This window comes from Camelus dromedarius, chromosome 5, assembly GCF_036321535.1.
Source record: "Camelus dromedarius isolate mCamDro1 chromosome 5, mCamDro1.pat, whole genome shotgun sequence".
NCBI lineage: Eukaryota > Metazoa > Chordata > Mammalia > Artiodactyla > Camelidae > Camelus > Camelus dromedarius.
Genome location: NC_087440.1, coordinates 68,942,238 through 68,961,220, shown reverse-complemented (window position 1 = coordinate 68,961,220; position 18,983 = coordinate 68,942,238). Strand labels below are relative to the sequence as shown.

General features: G+C 41.6%; 1 protein-coding gene and 1 non-coding gene across 2 annotated transcripts in view; both read left to right on the top strand.

Annotated features, from left to right (window-relative positions):
- The first annotated feature begins 5,196 nt into the window (after positions 1 to 5,196).
- The window catches only part of HEATR4 (HEAT repeat containing 4), a 30,632-nt gene continuing 16,845 nt past the window's right edge, over positions 5,197 to 18,983 (top strand). The window contains exons 1-9 of the mRNA XM_064486100.1: positions 5,197 to 6,083; positions 7,033 to 7,223; positions 8,231 to 8,371; positions 9,632 to 9,835; positions 11,267 to 11,410; positions 14,752 to 14,925; positions 15,762 to 15,922; positions 16,578 to 16,682; positions 18,492 to 18,610. Coding sequence (XP_064342170.1) covers positions 5,212 to 6,083; positions 7,033 to 7,223; positions 8,231 to 8,371; positions 9,632 to 9,835; positions 11,267 to 11,410; positions 14,752 to 14,925; positions 15,762 to 15,922; positions 16,578 to 16,682; positions 18,492 to 18,610 — 2,111 coding nt within the window. The 5' untranslated portion in view covers positions 5,197 to 5,211. The remainder of the gene's footprint in view (positions 6,084 to 7,032; positions 7,224 to 8,230; positions 8,372 to 9,631; positions 9,836 to 11,266; positions 11,411 to 14,751; positions 14,926 to 15,761; positions 15,923 to 16,577; positions 16,683 to 18,491; positions 18,611 to 18,983) is intronic.
- TRNAI-AAU (transfer RNA isoleucine (anticodon AAU)) lies at positions 10,425 to 10,500 on the top strand. Its single transcript has one exon. It is a non-coding gene; the product is annotated as a tRNA-Ile (tRNA).

Sequence of the window (18,983 nt, the reverse complement as noted above, 5' to 3'; positions counted from 1 at the left end):
GTCTTCTGCCCAATTTTTGATTGCGTTGTTTATTTTTTTGATACTGAGCTATATGAGCTGTTTGTGTATTTTGGAAATCAATCCTTTGTCACTCGCATCTTTTGCAAATATTTCCTCCCATTCCGTAGGTTGTCTTTTTTTTTTTTTAAGTGGTTTCCTTTGCTGTGCAAAAGCTTTTTGAAGTTTAATTAGGTCCCGTTTGTTTCTTTATATTTCCATTACTCTAGGAGACAGATAAAAAAATATTGTTGCAATTTATGTCAGAGTGTTCTGTCTATGTTTTTCTCTTGGAGGCTTATAGTATTCGATCTTACATTTAGGTCTTTAATCCATTTTATTTTTGTATATGGTGTCAGAGAATGTTCTAATTTCATTCTTTTACATGTAGCTTCTGGACCTCAATTTTGAAATCTGTACTATAAAAGAGTTGGAACAGATCTTCTTTATGGTAGAGTTTCCAGAGTAATCTCAGGAGACAGCAGTATATCTGTGTTAGTGCATGGCAAAGAATGGTAATTAGAAAGTTGAGGGGAAAAAAAATGAAGGGAACTTTCTGGTAAGAGGCAGCAGAGAGAGGGGATTTGAAATAAGGCAGATTAAAAAGCTGTGTTCCCTGATCCTGCTCTCCCCAGTAGCCAAGCTTCCTTCATAAATCTCACAGGTACCTCCTGGGGATGTTGTTTCTCTAAATTTAATGTGTATTGGAACCTCTGAGAGCTTGTTAAAATGCAGATTTCTAGGTCTCACTTGCAGCCTACTGCATCATTCAGGAACTCTTGGACATAAGGATCTGTATTTTAACAAACTCCTCAGATAGCTTGATGCAGAAGGTCCTTTAACCATATCTAACACTTTCCCAGAAGCTGACTGTCCCCTCTTGGGCCCAACCTCAGAAATTCAGAGTCTGTTGGGGGAGATGAGAGTATATTACTTTTTTAAAGCTCTCAGAAGATACTGTGCTAAGGTTACAGCTTTTTCTTCTGTGGCAGTTTCCACTCCTTTAATAACAAGAAAAAAAAAAGATATTACTCCTTTTAGCATGCATTATTTATTTAGCCCATTTCAATTATTTCTGCAGAATAAAGGCACCACACCACGGGGTGAGGGGAGAGGACTGGGAAGGTGACTAGGAGAGTGGAGCTAAATTTGGAACTGCTATCTGAGCTAGCACCCATTTTGATTCTGGATTCTTACACCAGGCTTTAACTGGAAGCATGTAGCATAAACCTTCCAACCCTACCCTTGCCTGTCCAGCCAAGTTCTAGAAGTGCAAGAGATGGTGCTAGTGGTTGCTGCTTACCAGATTACAGGGCCTGGTCTGCAGTTACACCAGGTTTGAATAACTTTAGGGTGCTATTTATTCAATTTCTTATGCTGTCAGTGCACAAAAGCACCTAAGACCTGCCACTCTGCTTTTGGTTCTTAAGGGCCATTTGTTGGGAGTGGACCCTGCCTCAGTGTTGGTCCAGGTAACATTTAGTTTGGATAATATGGAGCTTCCAAACTCTGTTTGTAGGTCTTTTCTTCCTTCTCTATGCATCTTCTCTTTTCATTGCCTAGGGCCCTAGTATTCCTAGACTGTTCCCTAAGTGCCCAGTGTCTGTGGGGCCTCAGCGACTTGCCTTCTATTAGCCACGCTCTAAATCAATAATAAAAATTCCTCACATTTATGTAATACTTTGCAGCTTGCAAAGAACTTCCATACATGTTCCCTAATTTTGAGCTTTATATCAACACTAAACTAGAACAGGTCTCAGACTCTATTTTTAGACTGACAAACAGGCAAACCAAGGATATTAAATCATTTGCCCAGGATAACATGATTGGGAAGTGCAGAACATGGCCTGACACTTGTCTTCTGACTCTTTAAAGTCTGTCCAGGACAAGACTCTTCTGACAGACCTTAAGACAATTTGTCCTGTCCCAGTTCCATTATAATACATATCTATCATGTGTTTCCTTCTTTTTCAACAAGCTGTCATCTTAGATGATGATAACTATTCCTTGAGATTTATAATAACTGATAATGATAATATGGTATTCTTTCTGGGATGTTGGCATTGTAACTAAAGATTCTATATGTCACAGGCTAAAGGGCATATATCTGAGGACACCCAAAGTCATTCTATATAGGTAGTCATCTTGGGGTAAAATCAGTCCTCACTCTGTTTTTCAAGTGTTCAGGATCAAAATGCCCCCTGATTTAAGAGCAAGATATTGACACATTGATATGTTAAGAATGATACACCTAATTAAACTAATAAGCTTTTGTACAGCAAAGGAAACATTAAGCAAAACAAAAAGAGAACCTACAGAATGGGAGAAAATATTTGCAAAAGATGAGATTGACAAGGGCTTAATTTTCAGAATGTATAAACAGCTCATACAACTTAATAAAAAAACAAACAACCCAATCCAAAAATGGGCAGAAGACCTAAACAAGCAGTTCTCCAGTGAAGACATACAAATGGCCAATAGGCACTTGAAAAAATGCTCAATATCACTAATTATCAGAGAATGCAAGTCAAAACTACAATGAGGTATTACCTCATGCTAGTCAAAATGGTCATCATTCAAAAGTCCACAAATGGTAAGTGCTGGAGAGGGTGTGGAGAAAAGGGAACCCTCCTACACTACTGGTGTGAATGCAGTTTGGTGCAGCTGTTATGGAAGACAGTATGGATATTCTTCAAAAGACTAAAAATAGACTTACTCTATGGTCCAGCAATTCCACTCCTGAGCATATATCCAGAGGAAACCTTAATCCAAAAAGATACATGCACCCCAATGTTCATAGCAGCACTATTTAAAATAGCTAAGACATGGAAACAACCTAAATGTCCATTGACAGATGACTGCATAAAGAAGTTGTGGTATATTTATACAGTGGAATACTACTCAGCCATAAAAAATAAAATCAGACCACTTGCAGCAACATGGATGGACATGGAGATTGTCATTTTAAGTGAAATAAGCCATAAAGAGAAAGAAAAATGCCATATGATATCACTTATATGTGGAATCTAAAAAAAAAAGATACAAATGAACTTATTTACAAAACAGAAACAGACTCACAGACATAGAAAACAAACAAGGTTACTGGGGGGAAGAGGGTGGGAAGGGATAAATTGGGAGTTCAAGATTTGCAGACATTAACTAATATATATAAAATAGATAAATAGCAAGTTCATACTGTATAGCACAGGGAACTATGTTCAATATCTTGTCGTAACTTATGGTGAAAAAGAATATGAAAACAAATATATGTATGTTCATGTATGATTGGAGCATTATGCTGTACACCAGAAATTGATGCAACATTGCAAACTGACTATACTTCAATACAAATATATACAAATTAAATTAAATTAAATTTTAAAAATAAAGCACAAACTTAAGGGGAAAAAAAAGAATGATACAATGTTCTATTAGGAAATATACAAGGAAGGAAGACACTAATATTGTTTTCATCTAGCAATTCATTTTCAACCAGTGAGAGCAGGCACTGTTTAAGGAGAAATATCACCTGTTGACCACCCTCTAGGCTTGCCCTAATTTTTCTAGTCTAACTTTTTAAATAGTGCCCTGTGGCCATGTTGCCTTCATGGTTGTGAAGAGATGGAACAACTAAATTTAACCTTATATGCAAAAATTTCTGGAGGGGTATCACATTAATCATGTGTGACTTAATCTGAGTTAGGTTATTAATTCTGGCCTAGTGACATCTAGATAAAAGCTGACCCCTAACAAAAAGAAACACACCAAGAGGTCAGATTTAATACACAGAAGACAATGGAACAAATCAAGCCCTAAGGAGAGAAGGTATTGTGCTGGGTATTGTGCAAGAAAGAAAGGAGTCAGATCTAGGCTAACGGGCACCTTGTGCAAAGGAAAGGAAAGGCACAAAGCATGACAGGACACCGAATAATGGCCTCACCTTCTTGCTTAATGTTTGTGGGGAGGCCTACCTGCCCCTGGGAATGGCAAGGCCAACACAATGACTGGTGGAGAGTGGAGCCTAAGCCAAAGCCAGTGTGGCACAGAAGTTCTCTGGGGTTGGAATCTGGCAGGTGGCTTTGAAGCCTGACTCTTCTACTTACGGTCCATGTGGTCTGAAGTAATTTACCTACTTCTGTGAGCCTCTGCTTCTTCCCATAGGTAATAAAGACCATAGTATCTTCCCAGTGTAAAGCCTTTAGCAAAGTACTCCATAATTGCCAGTTATCATTGTAAGGCTGAGGAAGTGCTTCAGAAGGAATATTTTTTTAAAGCACTAACTCTAGGGATATGTTCTCTACAGTGTTTTCCATGCTAGCTAGAACCTGGAAACAGCTTGCCAGGAAATTAAGGAAATCTAAGGTGACTTACCTACTTGATAAAATATTCTGCAGCTATAAAACACTGAAGACTATGTAGCAATATGGAAAAGTACTGGGTGATTCTGAAGGACAGCATACTGGAGATGTGGTCCTTTCGGTGCAGTTACAGCCAAATACTTAATGATGTGAGGTGTCACAGGGTTAAAAGTTAAAATAACTGGAATGGACTAGCAGGAATTTATAAATTCTTGTATCACACGGAGACCTGGATAGGTCAAGAAAGAGTTATGGAGCAGGAAGGAATTGAGCCAGGCCTGGAATAATGGATAGAATTTGTGTCAAGTATGGAAGAAAGGCTATTTCATGTAGAGGTCACAGAAGGAAGCTCTACTTGTGGAGGGAAGGCCACTGGGAGAAGAGCTAGAAGAGTGGAGAGAAGAGGTTACATGTTAGGACAAGGTCACAAACTGGGGTCACACTCAGAGAGAACCCTGAGTGTCAGGCTGAGTTGTCTGAACTTTACACTGTAAGCTTTTTGAAGAGGGAGAAAGCAATATTTGGGGGAGAACTAGAAGCCTGGGATGCTGTTGAAAAGCCACAATCCCTCATAAGGAGATGAGGGCTGAGCTGTGGGACAAATGTAAGAACTAGAAGCAAAGGTCTGACACAAGGAATACTTCAAATGTTGCAGTCTTTCTTTTGTCCTTCTAATTTCCATGGCCTCCCCCATCCCCCAATCTGTTCTCCAAGTTCTCTACTTACTGTACTGCTGTGGGCTCCCAATTTCTGCTGACCCAGAGCTCTCACCAGTTCCTCCCACCCGCTTAACAGGTGCGCCTCCAGGCCTTCCTCTGGACCAGGCAGTGTGGAAGGAAGCATTTGCTGAGAAACAATGACTAGGACCCAAAAGGGGAAGTCCTTTCTCTCCCACCGTTTCCATCAGTCACTCCCTCCACGGCTGGGATGGGGCATGATTCTCTACTTGAAACCAAGAAACAAGGAGTGCTCCTCCATTTCCAGTGTGCCTCCAGTCCTCCACTTCAGTCCGCAGCGTTGTGCACATGTCAAGAGCCAATATTTCAAAAAGGCGGCTGCAAACTTCAGCTTTTCTCAGGAGGTGGTATGGCAGCGAGGGCTTCCCAGCGTTCCTTATAGCCAATACAGCTTTGACCATCTCTACAATGCAGACAACATCATTCAGCCTCCCCAGATCAGGAAGGCCAGACCTGAGAAACCTGTCAGCCTCAAGTTCCTGGATTCTTCAGGCCCCTCAACAAGGGTCACCTCCCAGGCTATGAAGATGGAAAGTGCTGCCAATCTTAAGAAGCTGAAGAAATCAAAGCCAGGAAGTGCAGTCCAGGAAGCATCTGGCCCTCTTGTTCTTAGTCCCAGCAGGGATCCAGACATGCTGGATCTGTCACTTTCTCCAGATGTGACCCTGGAAGAGAGGGGAGCCTGGCTTCCACCTCCTGAGAAGGAGGCCAGAGCCTGGGAGGCTGTTGTGCTGGAAAAGCTTAACAAGCGCACTGCCCGATGGATCCAGAACAAGCGTCCTCTGAGGCCTGGGGTGTCCCCCAGTAAGTGGCAGAGCTTCTTGCGCCAGCAATATGACTGGAGCCACATCCGGGATGAGCTCACTTCCACCAGTGACCTGGAGCTCTTGAAACAACTGGAGGAAGAGGAGACAGCAGAATTTGAGGATCGAAGTGTCATCCTGCCCACCCAGGAGAAAAAGCCAGAGCTGCTGCTTCCTGTCTATTACAGGTATATTGGCTGGGGACTCAGTTGTGCCTTTGAGAATCCCTGGCTCCCCTTCAAGGACTCCTGGGTGGGCTCACACTCCTTATTTCAGAAGGCACTCTCCCATTAGACTCACGTTTTCCACCAACAACCTGCTTTCTCAGATTTCCATAAAGTAGGGTTTATCCATCTTGGTACTGTTGACATCCTTGATTGGACAATTCTTTGTTGAGGGGGGCTGGTCCTGTGCACTGCAGGATGTTTAGCAGCATCCCACTGGATGCCAGTAGCACCCTCCAATTGTGACAACCCAAGATGTCTCCAGACATTGACATATGTCCCTTTGAGGAACAAAATCGCTCCTAGTTGAGAACCACTGCCTATAAAAGAATGCAATTCTCAGCCTTTCCCAGCAGACTTAACCATTCTGCTGTTCCAGTTACTATCCAGGTGCTCCGAGAAATGTGTCCATGATGAGAGTGAGGAAGGCAGAGACCTCATGGCTCTGGTCCTGCTTCACTTTGAATAAGGAGTCAGTGTCACTGACTCAGAACTGACTGGCAGCAGGATAGAGAACTAAGCAACCCAAGAGAGGAGGATAACTGCGCATTTCTCAGATTGCGTCCTTCTCATTTATAGCTAGAGGGACGACTGGGGCTGTTATAATCTCCTTGATTCCCAAAATTGAACTAAAAATAAGTGAAAAGGTTTATTCATTTATTGGGCAAATATAAATTGCATTCCCACTACTTTCCAGGTACTCTGCAAGTGCTGGGAATACAACATAATAGAGACAGACATGGACCTATCCTTTGCAGAGCTTACAGACTGTCCTCTAAATAACTACATACATGATAGCCAAAGTGAGGTAATGTAGGAAGTGGGTTCCCGTCCCCAAGTCCATGCACCCTCTAAGAGCACCAGTTTTAAAGCTACCTATCCCTGCTTCTCTCCCCACCTCACTCTTGCCAAGATTGCCCAATTACTTGCCACAAGTGCAGACAGTTGAAACCATGCCTGGCAACAATAAGACCGCCGAAAATATCGATGTAAAGGGCAGTGCCTACCAGCCCTCAAACCAAAGCTACTTCCGACAGGTGAATCCCCGAGCTGGAAAGTTTGCTTACTCCACGGACAACACCTTTGAACAGGAGATTTACTTTGGTAACAGAGCTGGGGCCCTGTGGTGGGGGCTGAGGTGGACATGGAGCAGGGAAGTAGAAGGTAGCTGGGGGATGAAACAGTCGTGGGTGTGGGTGAGAGGCCCTGGAGGAACCAGGTGTTCATGGTAACATCTCCTGGTTACTAGCACAGGAAGGTTTTTTTTGGGGGGGGTAGGTATCTGATGGGGAGGAAACTATTCTTCCTCTTCTCCCTTTATGCTTACTAAGGAAGCAGTGGAGGGTAGGATTGCAAAGTAAGCAAGATTGGCTTTGGAAACAACCTACCTCTTCTCTGTGCACCCTTCTCCCTTCTCTCATTGAGATAGTCCCCCACTGAGGTGCTATATTGGAAAAAAAAATCACAGGCTTTAGGGTCAGGCAGATTTGAGTTTAAATCCTGGCTTAGCCCCTTCCTACTAACCTTCAGCAAATTATATAATCTCTCTGAGCCTTATGTACCTTATTTGTAAAACAGTAGTAACAAAAATGAACTTCCAGTAGACAAGAAATATAATACTTCTTGTCCAGTGCCCCATAAATGTCTACTACCTTCCCCTTCCATCTTGCTATCTTGCTATCCTTGAGATGCCTGGGCTTCCAGGATACATGATCGAGGTCTGCATGTTCCAAGCTGTTTATTCTTCTCTACCGCCATGATGTTCCTAAACTGCTTTCAATTGAAAGTCTTCTTAAAGTTTTTAACAAAATTATTCAGACAAAGGTATTTATGACTGATAACAGATGAATTAGGTACCCCTTCATTAGTATCTAGGTTTTCTTGGGGGACAATGCCTATAAGCTAGGTTCTGACTTGCCTTTATGAGGCCACCAGTTCCTATGTCCAAGCAATAGTCAACTTCAAGGGATGCCCGCACAGCATGGTAGCCATGAGTCCTAGGGGCTTAGGGTAGGGCAAAAGGAAACTAAGTCTCATCCTGGTGCCAAAAACCCAGGAAGAGAAGAAGGAGGGACATGCTGGGGATTCATTATTTCTTTATCTGTTCACAGATAAAGTCCAGGTCATCCACCAGATTGGTGCAAAGAGAGACCAGATTTTCCTGGAAAACCTCAATCGATATAACAAGCAGCTATCTAAGGTCTTCCCTGAAACCCCAGAAAGGTGGACTTCTCAGCCAGTTCCTGAACCACGTAAGCAGGAAGCTACAATGGGGGTAAAGATGGAAGTGTGGCTATTTCTTTAAGGCCCCTTTTCATAGGCTGGAGCTCCACCAACATCTAGGGGAGTCCTTTCCTACCAACTAAAAATCATCTCGTAAAATTATAGTACTAACTGTAGCTAGGAAAAGCCTTTGTGGCCCATACAGTTGAAATCAGGTGGAACTTAGGTATAACCAAGTGGTTTAGGCCAGTAATTACCAATAGGACAGATACCATCTTAATGCTTCCAGAGGAAGTACATGAAATCCCTGACCTAGCACTCGGACCTTTTTCCTTGGGCTGACTCTACCCTCCCATTCCATTCTCAGGCCCATACTGGCTTCAGGCCCTAGGGTCAACCTGTGTTTCAAGTTTCTGTTTCACAAGTACATCATTACTCATTCTGTAAGACAGGTAAGGTGGTGGGGAAGGAGCCAACCGAGAAAAGAGCTTATGAAACAAAAAGTGCCCATGCTCCAAGACTCTGTTCTTCACAGTGTCGTTGTTCAGATGGGCCCCTGGTGTGCAGAAACTAGCAATGGTAGTGACCGCTTCTTTTTCCCACCAGCCCCAAATCTCTGTCTCTAGTGTTGCCTCGCCCTATAGGCAGTAGCCACTAGGATAGAGGTGCTAATGACAGCAGGTATGGGCAGTTTCCACCAAACCCACATATGCTCCTTCTATGTTGAGGACTACCGCTATAAAGCAGTGAAGAAAGCATGCAAGCAAAGCCTTGGGTCACCTTCTGGGGCTTCAGCTCCCTTATTAAACTGAGATACTGATCATTCCTACAGCAAGGCACTTTAAAAACTTTAGCAGCTTATAGCACCCTTCCTCCTCCCAAATTAAAAACATTAAAAAGAAAACTTAATAAACTAGGAATTAATGGCCAATAACATTCTACTTTAAATGGCAATATGTCAAATATTGAATTTTATGAGCAAACCTTGCTACGTATAAACATTTATTTTCCTAAAGATTTATTAAACTTATAAAAGGGTTTGTATGCATCTCAGTTTTTCTTCCCCAAATTTCTCTGCCCTATCATCATGGCTTTATCATGTCTGTAGTCAGGACTTGTCATAACTCCTTATGGATCTTGTCCTTGTTTCTCTACATAATCATAGGAAAGTTCATGCTGGACAGCTTTGTTTTGCCTTGGTGCTAGTCAGAAATAGGAATGTGATGCTGGCTGGGGACACAGGCCTAGGGCAGTGGGGTGAAAATACCTTGTACTGCCATACCACACAGCTTGCAGGCCTGTCAAAGGAGCCCTGCGTTGGACAGCTTTGCCCACCCCGGCCAAGGATCTGCTGCTGCAGGTGGCTGAGGAGGACACGCCCATGAAGACCAGGAGACTGAAGAAGCAGGCAGAGTCACTGAAGGAGAATGTGACTTGGGAACTGGTGGCCCTGCGGAGGATGCTGCAGGAATGGAGGATCGCCTGGGCTCTGAGTGAGTGAAGTAGGGGCAGGCCAGGGGCCTGACATATCAGCATGTATTTGTGAGGGAGGAGGTTCTCACCTTGGCCTAGCGTTTCTCAATCTTTGAAGATCCCTCCCTCTCTTATAAACATAAAAATCTGGTTGCCTCATCAAGGTTAGATTGGATGAGAGAGCCTTTCACACAGTGACAATTTGCATTTATCTAGATGCTTTTTACATGAGCGAGTTTTACGTCAGTAATTTTGATTTGTGGAAACTCACTATACTGAGAACTCTTCACAGGCAGAGATCCTATCTTACTGATCTCTGAAACTTTCCAATCAATAAATGATGCATGAAGGGAAGGGCAAAATATGCTGCCCAAGCAGTGGAAATGTAGTGATCAAAAGAAATTGCAGTTGACTATAGTATAAATAACCCCTCTCCGAAATTCATTTGTAAAGCTGGGATTATCACATATCTACTTTGCCTTCAGAGTTATGGGAGTAGAAGGCTGAGTGCCTGGGGCAGAGGAAGGGCCCAGCAAGGACTACTAGAAGCTGCAAGATTTGAGGACTCAAGGACTGCTGGCTTTCAGAATATAAAAAACTAGTTGGGGTGGGGGTGGCAATAACTCAGTGGTAGAGTGCATGCTTAATATGCATGAGGTCTTGGGTTCAATCCCCAGTACCTCCGTTTAAAAAAAGAAAAAAAAAAAAACTAGTTAGTGCAGGAAAAAGAGAAGTGATCCATCACCTAAACTGGATCAGATAAACAAAAAAAGGGTAAAAGCTACCAGTAGAGAGCATCTACAAGTGGTGGGAGCACTAAAATAAACGGTTCATACCTAACAAAGAGAGCAGCTAGCATTAAAAGGAAGAAGACCTTGAAAGCCAGACAGAAGAGTCTTCAAAGTCAAGGAAACCTAATGATAACCACAGTCATTAACATCTGAGCCCTTATTATCTTGCAGACATTTTGCTCAATACTTTCTCTAGTTAACTCATTTAATACTCAAAGTAATGCAATATGGTAGATTCCAGCATTATTCCCATTTTACAAATGAGAAATCTCAAGCCTAGAGTGGTTAAGTAACTTATCCAAGGTCATACAACTGATAATTCTGATTCCAAACCAGGTATGTCTGACAACAAAGTCCTCTTAACCACTATGTTTTACTGCCCATACTATTAGATATAACAATAAAGACTTATTTAAGCAAAAGATGATAGAATATAGGATGGGATTGGGAGTAGTTTTGTTTGGGAAGTACCTAAGAAGGTACATGGATCATCAGAGAAATAACTTTCCCAAGAACCCCATCTCTGGGGCCCTTTATTCTTCTGAGCTAATGTTTTGCTTGAATTGTCCTGGGAGAAGGGGACTTCTTGTCCCCTGCCTGCAACACAGTATCTTACTCTAACCAAGTGGTTCTCTTCTAATTTTCCGCCTTGTGGCACAGTCATTGAGTGGCACTATAAGACAATAGAGGGCCTACTGCAGAGCTTGGTGGACATCCATGATGACATTCGGATCCAAGCCATCATCACATGTGCCACAGCTGCGTTAGAACGGCCCCGGATTGCCATCAGCCAGGAGGACTCAGGTGAGAGCCAGAACTGGACTGCTTGAGAATATAATTCACAGAGCCATAGAGATTTTGAACTGACAGGGACCTTGGAGCTTCTCTGAGATCATTGTACAAAATGAGACTGGCCTGAATGTACACCTTATCAGCCATAGAGATGAGTTTGAAATTCCTGACTTCTAGTCTAGTGCTTTTTGCACTAATTAATTTCATCATGCTTTGCTCAGTAGCTTACAAAGTTCACATTGTTCTACTTTGAGAGATCCTATTCATAATAGCCAGAAAGTATATGTATATACACACTTTTATCCCAACTCCATTTTAGCCCTTCTTTTGACAATCTGTCTCAAACTCAACATGTCCCAAACTGAACTCATCACCATAGACCCCTTCCCCATATTCCAGATCTCAATCAGTAGCCCCATAATCTATCCAGTTTTCAAGACAGGACCCTGGGATTCATCTTGGACAAATCCTTCCTCACCCCCACAACCAACTGAATGTACTGATTCTGCCTGCTAAACTTTTTTTTTTTTAATTATAAAAGAAATATATAAAGTGTCATTATCAGTCAACACAGAGGAATATAAAAAGAGGTCATTACCTTTCCCCAACCCACTTCCCAGTCTTAATCCCATGCCCATGTCATTCTCCAGGGCAGCCAATGTTTAGTCTGGCATTCTACACCTTTCTCTATGCTTTTACAAACATATGCCAATGTATATGTGGGCTTTTCTCTTTATTTCAAAATTGAGTCCTAAATTTTATTAGCCATTTTCTAGTTTTTTCTCTTTTAATTTGTGGATATGATAAATTCTGTTGTTAACTTCTTAGAGTAAATCCTAGTGGATCATTCTTTTATTACTCCCCTGGGTTTGATTTGTTAATATTTTAGAATGTTTCACTACCTTCCTAAGTGAAATCAGTAGTTTTGTTTTTATTTATACTATCTTTATTAAGTTTTAGTTTTTACTAGCTTTATAAAATGAATTAAAGACTTGGCCATTTGTTCTAATGGTCTGTAATCTTTTTTAAAAAAAATTTTAATAAAGTATAGTTGATTTACAATGTTAATTTCAGGCTTACAGCAAAGTGAGTTATACATATGCATACATATATATTTTTTCTTTCCAGATTCTTTTCTATTATATGTTATTACATGAAATTGAATATAGTTCTCTGTACTATATGTAGGCCCTTGTTGTTTATCTAATTTATATATAGTAATGTGTGTCTGTTAATCTTAACCCCTAATTTATCCCTCCCCACCTTGATCTGTAATCTTTTGAAAAGGAAATGAATGTCAATAGCTTTTTTCTTTGCTAGCAATAAGCACTTAAAAGGAAAATTTCCCACTTTTGAGAGCTGAAACCATAATCTACTAAGGAGCTGGTTTAACAAGGCACAGGACCCAGATGATGGAAACTATAAAATGCTATTGAAAGGACATAAAACAAATTGACTCTTATCCCTCAAGTGCCCTCTCAGATACATCTTTTGTGTGAAGCCTGAGCTGACACTTTTTCCTTCTCTGCTGCTGGTAGCATCCTAATATTATTCTGCTCTAATATTTATCATCCTGTCATAACTGTTTACTTTTCTGCCATCTCTATCAGGCAAGGAACTTCTCAGAGATGGGGACTAATTTTATCTCTATAAAGTTGTCAGGTTTTTAGAGTTTCATTTCACTTATTTCCCATCCACTGAGTTCCAGATATGGGCATTTTAACTCCAGGTTTTCAAATTTGCTGCTTCCTCTGCTGGAAAACTGTCTCTTCACCTGATTAACTTCTATACATGCCCTTCAGTGTTAAGCTAAAGTTATCACCTCCTCTGAGGAGTCTTCCTGCCCCATCACCCAGGCTTGGTTTGGTGTTCCTGCTGTATTCTTCCACTCATATACATTTTCTATTTTAACTGTTTATTTTCTTGGATATGAAATGGAATGATGTATGTTAGCGCCTGGCACACACAGAAAACCTTCAATAGGTGGCAATACATATTATCTCATCCCCAAATCTTCCACATACATACAAAGAATGTGTTTTTTTCTTTCCCCAGAATTGTGCCTTTCAGGTGATCCCTTTCCTCGGTGTCTAGATTCTGATATGCCTTGTTTCCTCCTGACACCTTCCCAAAGGAACTTATGTTATTATTTCTTGAAGTACTCAATTGACTTGTTTATTTTCCTGAAATGCACATATTTCCATCTAGCTCATTCTTAACAGATGGTTTAGTGGCCCATAACAGTAGTAAAAAGGACAGATAAGAAATTTTAAAAACTTAAATTACAGGTCTAGCTCTGCCACTTCTTGGGAAGTCAGTTAACTTCTCTGAGCTTCAAATTCCTTATCTATAAAATGAAGATAGTTGTGGACAAAAGGTTAACAAAACATTTCCTCTTCTAATTGAGAAATGAGCTTTAGTTAAATGCCTACCTGTTGCCTTGATAACTTGATAAGGGTAGGAACTATCTTTGTAGGCAACATTGCTTGATAAAAATGAACCCTGATTGATAAACTGCATTTGGACTGAAAAGAACTACAAGTGAAATATACACGCCTGAAGGAGTCACCATCCTTTGGGCTCCCATGGATGCTGTGACTTATCAAGGCATGCCCTTTGAGAACTCTGGAATTATATCTACAGAGTTGTTATATAAGAGATAATAACTCCAGTGCAACATAAGATTTAAACCTGGAGTGGCTACCCCAGAAGGCTCCATGGAATGCTAGACAAAAAACCTCAAGAACTCTGGCCAAAAGAAACGCTTGATGCCGTCCTATGGGAACACTGTGCTTACATCCTATTTCCCTCTAAAGACTAGTGGCATATGTGACCTAATAGTCTTGTGAGTCTGTTTAGTTAAACCTAAAAGGACTCCTGAAGTACATGTATTTCAGGTGAGCTCTTGCAGTAATACCTACCTCGCCTACTTCAATGAAGGTTAGAAGCCTGAATGAGATCGTGAAAATGAAACACTATATAAATGGCAAAGCACTATCTAAATATATTTACTATTATTAAAAATACAAAAATATATAATTAGGTTGATTTTCATCACTAAAACTAATGGTGAAGGTCACGATAGCCTAGCTGGAAACATTCTCCTTTGGCTTGAATACAGCTCTGCAGAGATCAGGTGATAAAGGGTTAGGAACGGGCATACCCAGCACAAAAGTGAGCCATAAAATCCTGCCCATTGCAGGGGCTCAACTAAACTCTAATTAAGTAGCAATAAGCACCTGCAATGGAGACTGAGCTTGGTCACCACGTGGCTACAGGAAAAAGGCTGTGTTTCAGAGAAAAGCAAAGGGGCTAGCTAACACCTTCTTTCTGGCTCTCTTTTGATCACAAAGAAAGTGTGAAAGCCCCACCTATCCAGGGCTTGCCAGAGGTTCTACAGCCCGCCCTGAAGGCTGCTCTTTGTGACAAGAATGCCAATGTGCGGATGGCAGCAGCAGTATGCCAGTATGCCGTACAGTCACATAATCCCCTTGCCCGGGACATCATGCAGACTGCCCTTTTGAAGGGTGAGTAACTTCTTGTTATGACCTGGAAATTTGGGGATAAAGAGAGGGCATCTCACTATCAGCTTTTCCTCATCCTTTCTTCTCCACCATCGTGCTCTGTGATGTCTACTGTACTGGGTTTGGGTTTATGTTAGAATATTCAGAGATTTGTTCTTCCTAGGTACTTTTACAGAGTGGGAGCACTGCCACCTAGTGGTACCTGGGCTAAACATTTCATCAGTACATTTGCCTAGAAAACATGCCCCCTTTTTCACACAACCAGATTTTCAATTGAAAAGATGATGTGTAACAATATGAAAGAATACAATCTGAAAATTTTAAAATTACCATTTGAACACATCATGCTTCCATTTTTGCATATTAACTTACAGGCATTGTCTACATGCATTGTTGGAGTAATACAAGCAAAAAGGTTCTGTCCAGTGATAGGCCCAAGGTGCCGAACTGCTCCATCTGAAAGATGTGCCTATTCCTTGTCTGGATGCAGCTGTGGGGAGGAGGGAGTGAGGACAACTGGCTGACCGGTTTAGAGGCACTCAACAACTTAATTCCTCTGTCTTAAGAAAGCCTCCACTCCAGACTTCCCAATCTCTCTTTCTCACTCAAGCCAGAGTGCCTTATGGCTGTTACCTAACAAAAATATTTTAGGATCTGATTTTTCAGGTTAAGATTTTCAGTCTATATTTAGACTTGATACAATCCAGTTAAATACGGTTTAAATAAGGGACTGAATTTCTAGACTGGGAGGGCACAGGAGAGTGAGGTATCAAAGCTGTCCTCTCTGTGGGGAGAACACACAGCCATTCTGGACTCCTTTATTCACCCCACTGTGGCAGGTAATAGCGTGGACAGCTGGGCTGCAGCTCAGTGCCTGGCTCTGGAAGGTGCTGCCACTTATCCTGTGATTAAGAGGATCCTCCATCAGCTGTTTACCAGGAAGGATGAGGACACCGAGCACCAGTCTTGTATGCTCCTGAGCCATCTCAATGGGAAGACAGTATGTGTCCATTACAGGGTCAGAGAAAGAAATCAAGTTTTGGGAGAACAATTGGGTCTTTGAGGTCAGTGCATGTAAGGAACTGAAAATGCAAGTGATTGGATAGGATGAACTCCAGCACAGGTAAAACTGGGCTAAGTGTGGGTGAACTGGGGCATATACAGGGAAAAGTGACAGCAGCTGATTGAGAAAGGTGGGAGTAGGCTGTAGATGGTTTCTAACTGTATACAAGAAGAGTTGTGCTGTGTAGAATTTGCTTCTACTAGAGGTTAACCATTGAAAACTGAACAGACCTACAACTGGGTTTACCTTTAGTAGAAATGTGAAACTCACAGATTGAGGCATGTACAACTCATTTTAGTGGGAAAGATAGTTAAAGATAGTTAAAGGAAGATCCCAGGAATTTCCATTCAGATTACTAAATATGTATTTTGTTCCCTGATTTATGATCCCAGAAGTCAGCTGGCTTGGATGGAAGAGTACCCCGTATCTTGTAAATCCACTTTCCTTTGCTAGGGATGGGCATCTCATGTGTTTGTGACATTAATTATGCTGGATGCCATGTTAGTTTGTAACTTCTTCAAGGTTCTGACATCTCTAACAGTGATCATGAATAACCATACCAAATAACCAAGAAAGTCTTCCATTTCCTCAGACCCTGATACACACCATGCTTGCTGTGGAGCTGAACAGCCACCAGTGGAAAGACCGGATTGTGGCCTGCCGGGTTCTCTCCCGGATTGGTGGAAATGTCAGTTTGGTAAGACTTCTTCTCTCTTTCTGTTTCCAGGACAGAAAGCCTAAGCAAAACCGGGCTAGGGACCTCTTCCACTTTTACTGTTATTTAGTGTCCCATTCTTACCAAACAGATGTCTGTGCCTACATTGCTACCTCTTACTCTTAACCCAGAATTCTCTCCAAATGCCAACATATTCTTGTTATGTAAGCCACTGCTTCCCAGCATGGTAGCAGCTCACAAACTGCTTATAACCTACCTACAATGAAATAAGCAAGAAAAAAAGATAAGGTTTAGAAACCTTTATAGTAATCTGACATTGCCTCAACATCAAGGTACTTTATAAGTATCAGTCAACACAGTCCCTTCTTTCAGAAACCTGACATTAGAGTTGAAGTAACAAGGCTAACGTACACAAATGATTCAAGAACAAGTGATAAAACCAAGGTACTCTCTTAAAACTTTTCAGAGGCTAGTGTGGGCTGAACTTATCACTTAAAAATCCCGTGAAGGAGCGTGGGACAGCTGAATAAGACTTAGAGCTGAAAAAAGACCTCCAGGCAAGGGAAGCCCTGACCACCACTTAGGCTTGCACCTGGTCTCTTTCTTGCTATAATTTTAAAATCATCTCCAGCTGTGCAAATGAGATTTTCTCCTTCTCCCTGTGCACCATTATCTTTTCCTTATAACACCAAGTAACTCAAGAATGGCTCGGAACACTGCCATTCTCATGAGAAGTGAGCACCCTCCACTCTTTGACCCTCACATTTCGATGTGGAAAGCATACCATCTGGCCATTCAATATGATCACCTGAAGACATTTTAGTCTGGATTAATTCCATCTTGGCTGCCACAGTAGTGCCCTGTTGCTAAAATCCTGCCCCAATAGCACAAGTATCACCTGGGAGCTTGCTGGAAGTGCAAAATCTCACCCCAGATCAATTCAATCAGAATCTGCATTTAACAACATCATTTTAACAACATCTGATTTATTTGCACATTCATCTCCTTAGCATCTGTCACTCAGAATGGCCAACTGAAAGTAAGAAGCCATGTAGAGCAAGCAGGGGATGGGGTAAAGATGAGAACTTCAAGTCAGACTGCTGGGATTAAGCAGTTCTTTCACACATTCAGTTAGAAAGCAGTTTCTGACCAATCCTACAAGCTAGGCAACATGCTAGTATTGGGGATGCAAAGATAATGTGTCTTCTCTTGGTAAATGTTATACATAAAGAGCTATAACAGAAGTAGATGTAAAGTATTATGGGGATTTCCTATTGCTTACAGAAGGCAGAGGAGAGTTCACTGAGGAGATGCTTTTTGAGCTCAATCCTAAAAGAATAGAAAAACATCAGGTACCAGATAGGGGTAGAAAAGGGAGATGTTTCAGGCAGGGAGAATAGCTTTGGGCACATTACACAATCATCAACTGGTAATCTTCATCCCTTTCCCTTTGAGAGAAGTCCCAACACATAGGGTGGCCAACTGTCCTAGTTTATCCAGCACATAGTATATTTAGTATTAAACCCAGGAAAGTCTGAGGCAAAGCTGGATGAGTTGGTTACCCTTCAAATTTTAAGTGTCTCAATATAGTATAGTAGTTCAAAACATGAGCTTCAAAAACAGGCCTGGGTCTGAGTCCTGGCTCCAGCACTAAGCAGGTTAACCTTGGGCAAGAAATCTAAGCCTCTATTTTTGTCACCTTTAAATGGTAATAACTGCCTTACTGGATCGTTTGGGAGGATTTAAGTGATGGGTAAAAACACTTAGCACAGTGCCAAGTACAAAACTGTCATTCAATCAATGGTAGCTAATTATGACACTTATTTATAGGATATGAAACATAAGTTGATCCAGCTGATGTTGAGTGACTGGAATAAGAAAGTGAGACACGCAGCTGCCCGGGCTCTGGGGCAAATGAACCTTGGGAAAGAAGTGCATGACACAATCAGGTAGCACCTCGTCAACCCAGAGGGAGAACCTCTTCTATTCACTGTTCAGGGAACCTGGGATCCAGCCAGTGTTTGTTGAGCTGCTCTATATGCTCAGCATTGTACTAGATCCCATTGTAGGATTTTTTTCTTTCAATAGAATAAAAAGTTAACAGTCCCTACAAACACTAACAATGTGGCTAAGGAAAGAATCATTCACTGAGTACCCACTAGGTGTTAGGCAGTTTTAATGTTTGAGAGAGCTCAGATGTATGACTGACTATACAGGCAGGATTTACAATGCCTAGTAAGGTCAATTTTCATGAAGGATGGATACCACAACATAGGCAAGAGAAGAAAAGACATTCTATACTGGGAGCCAAATACAGAAATG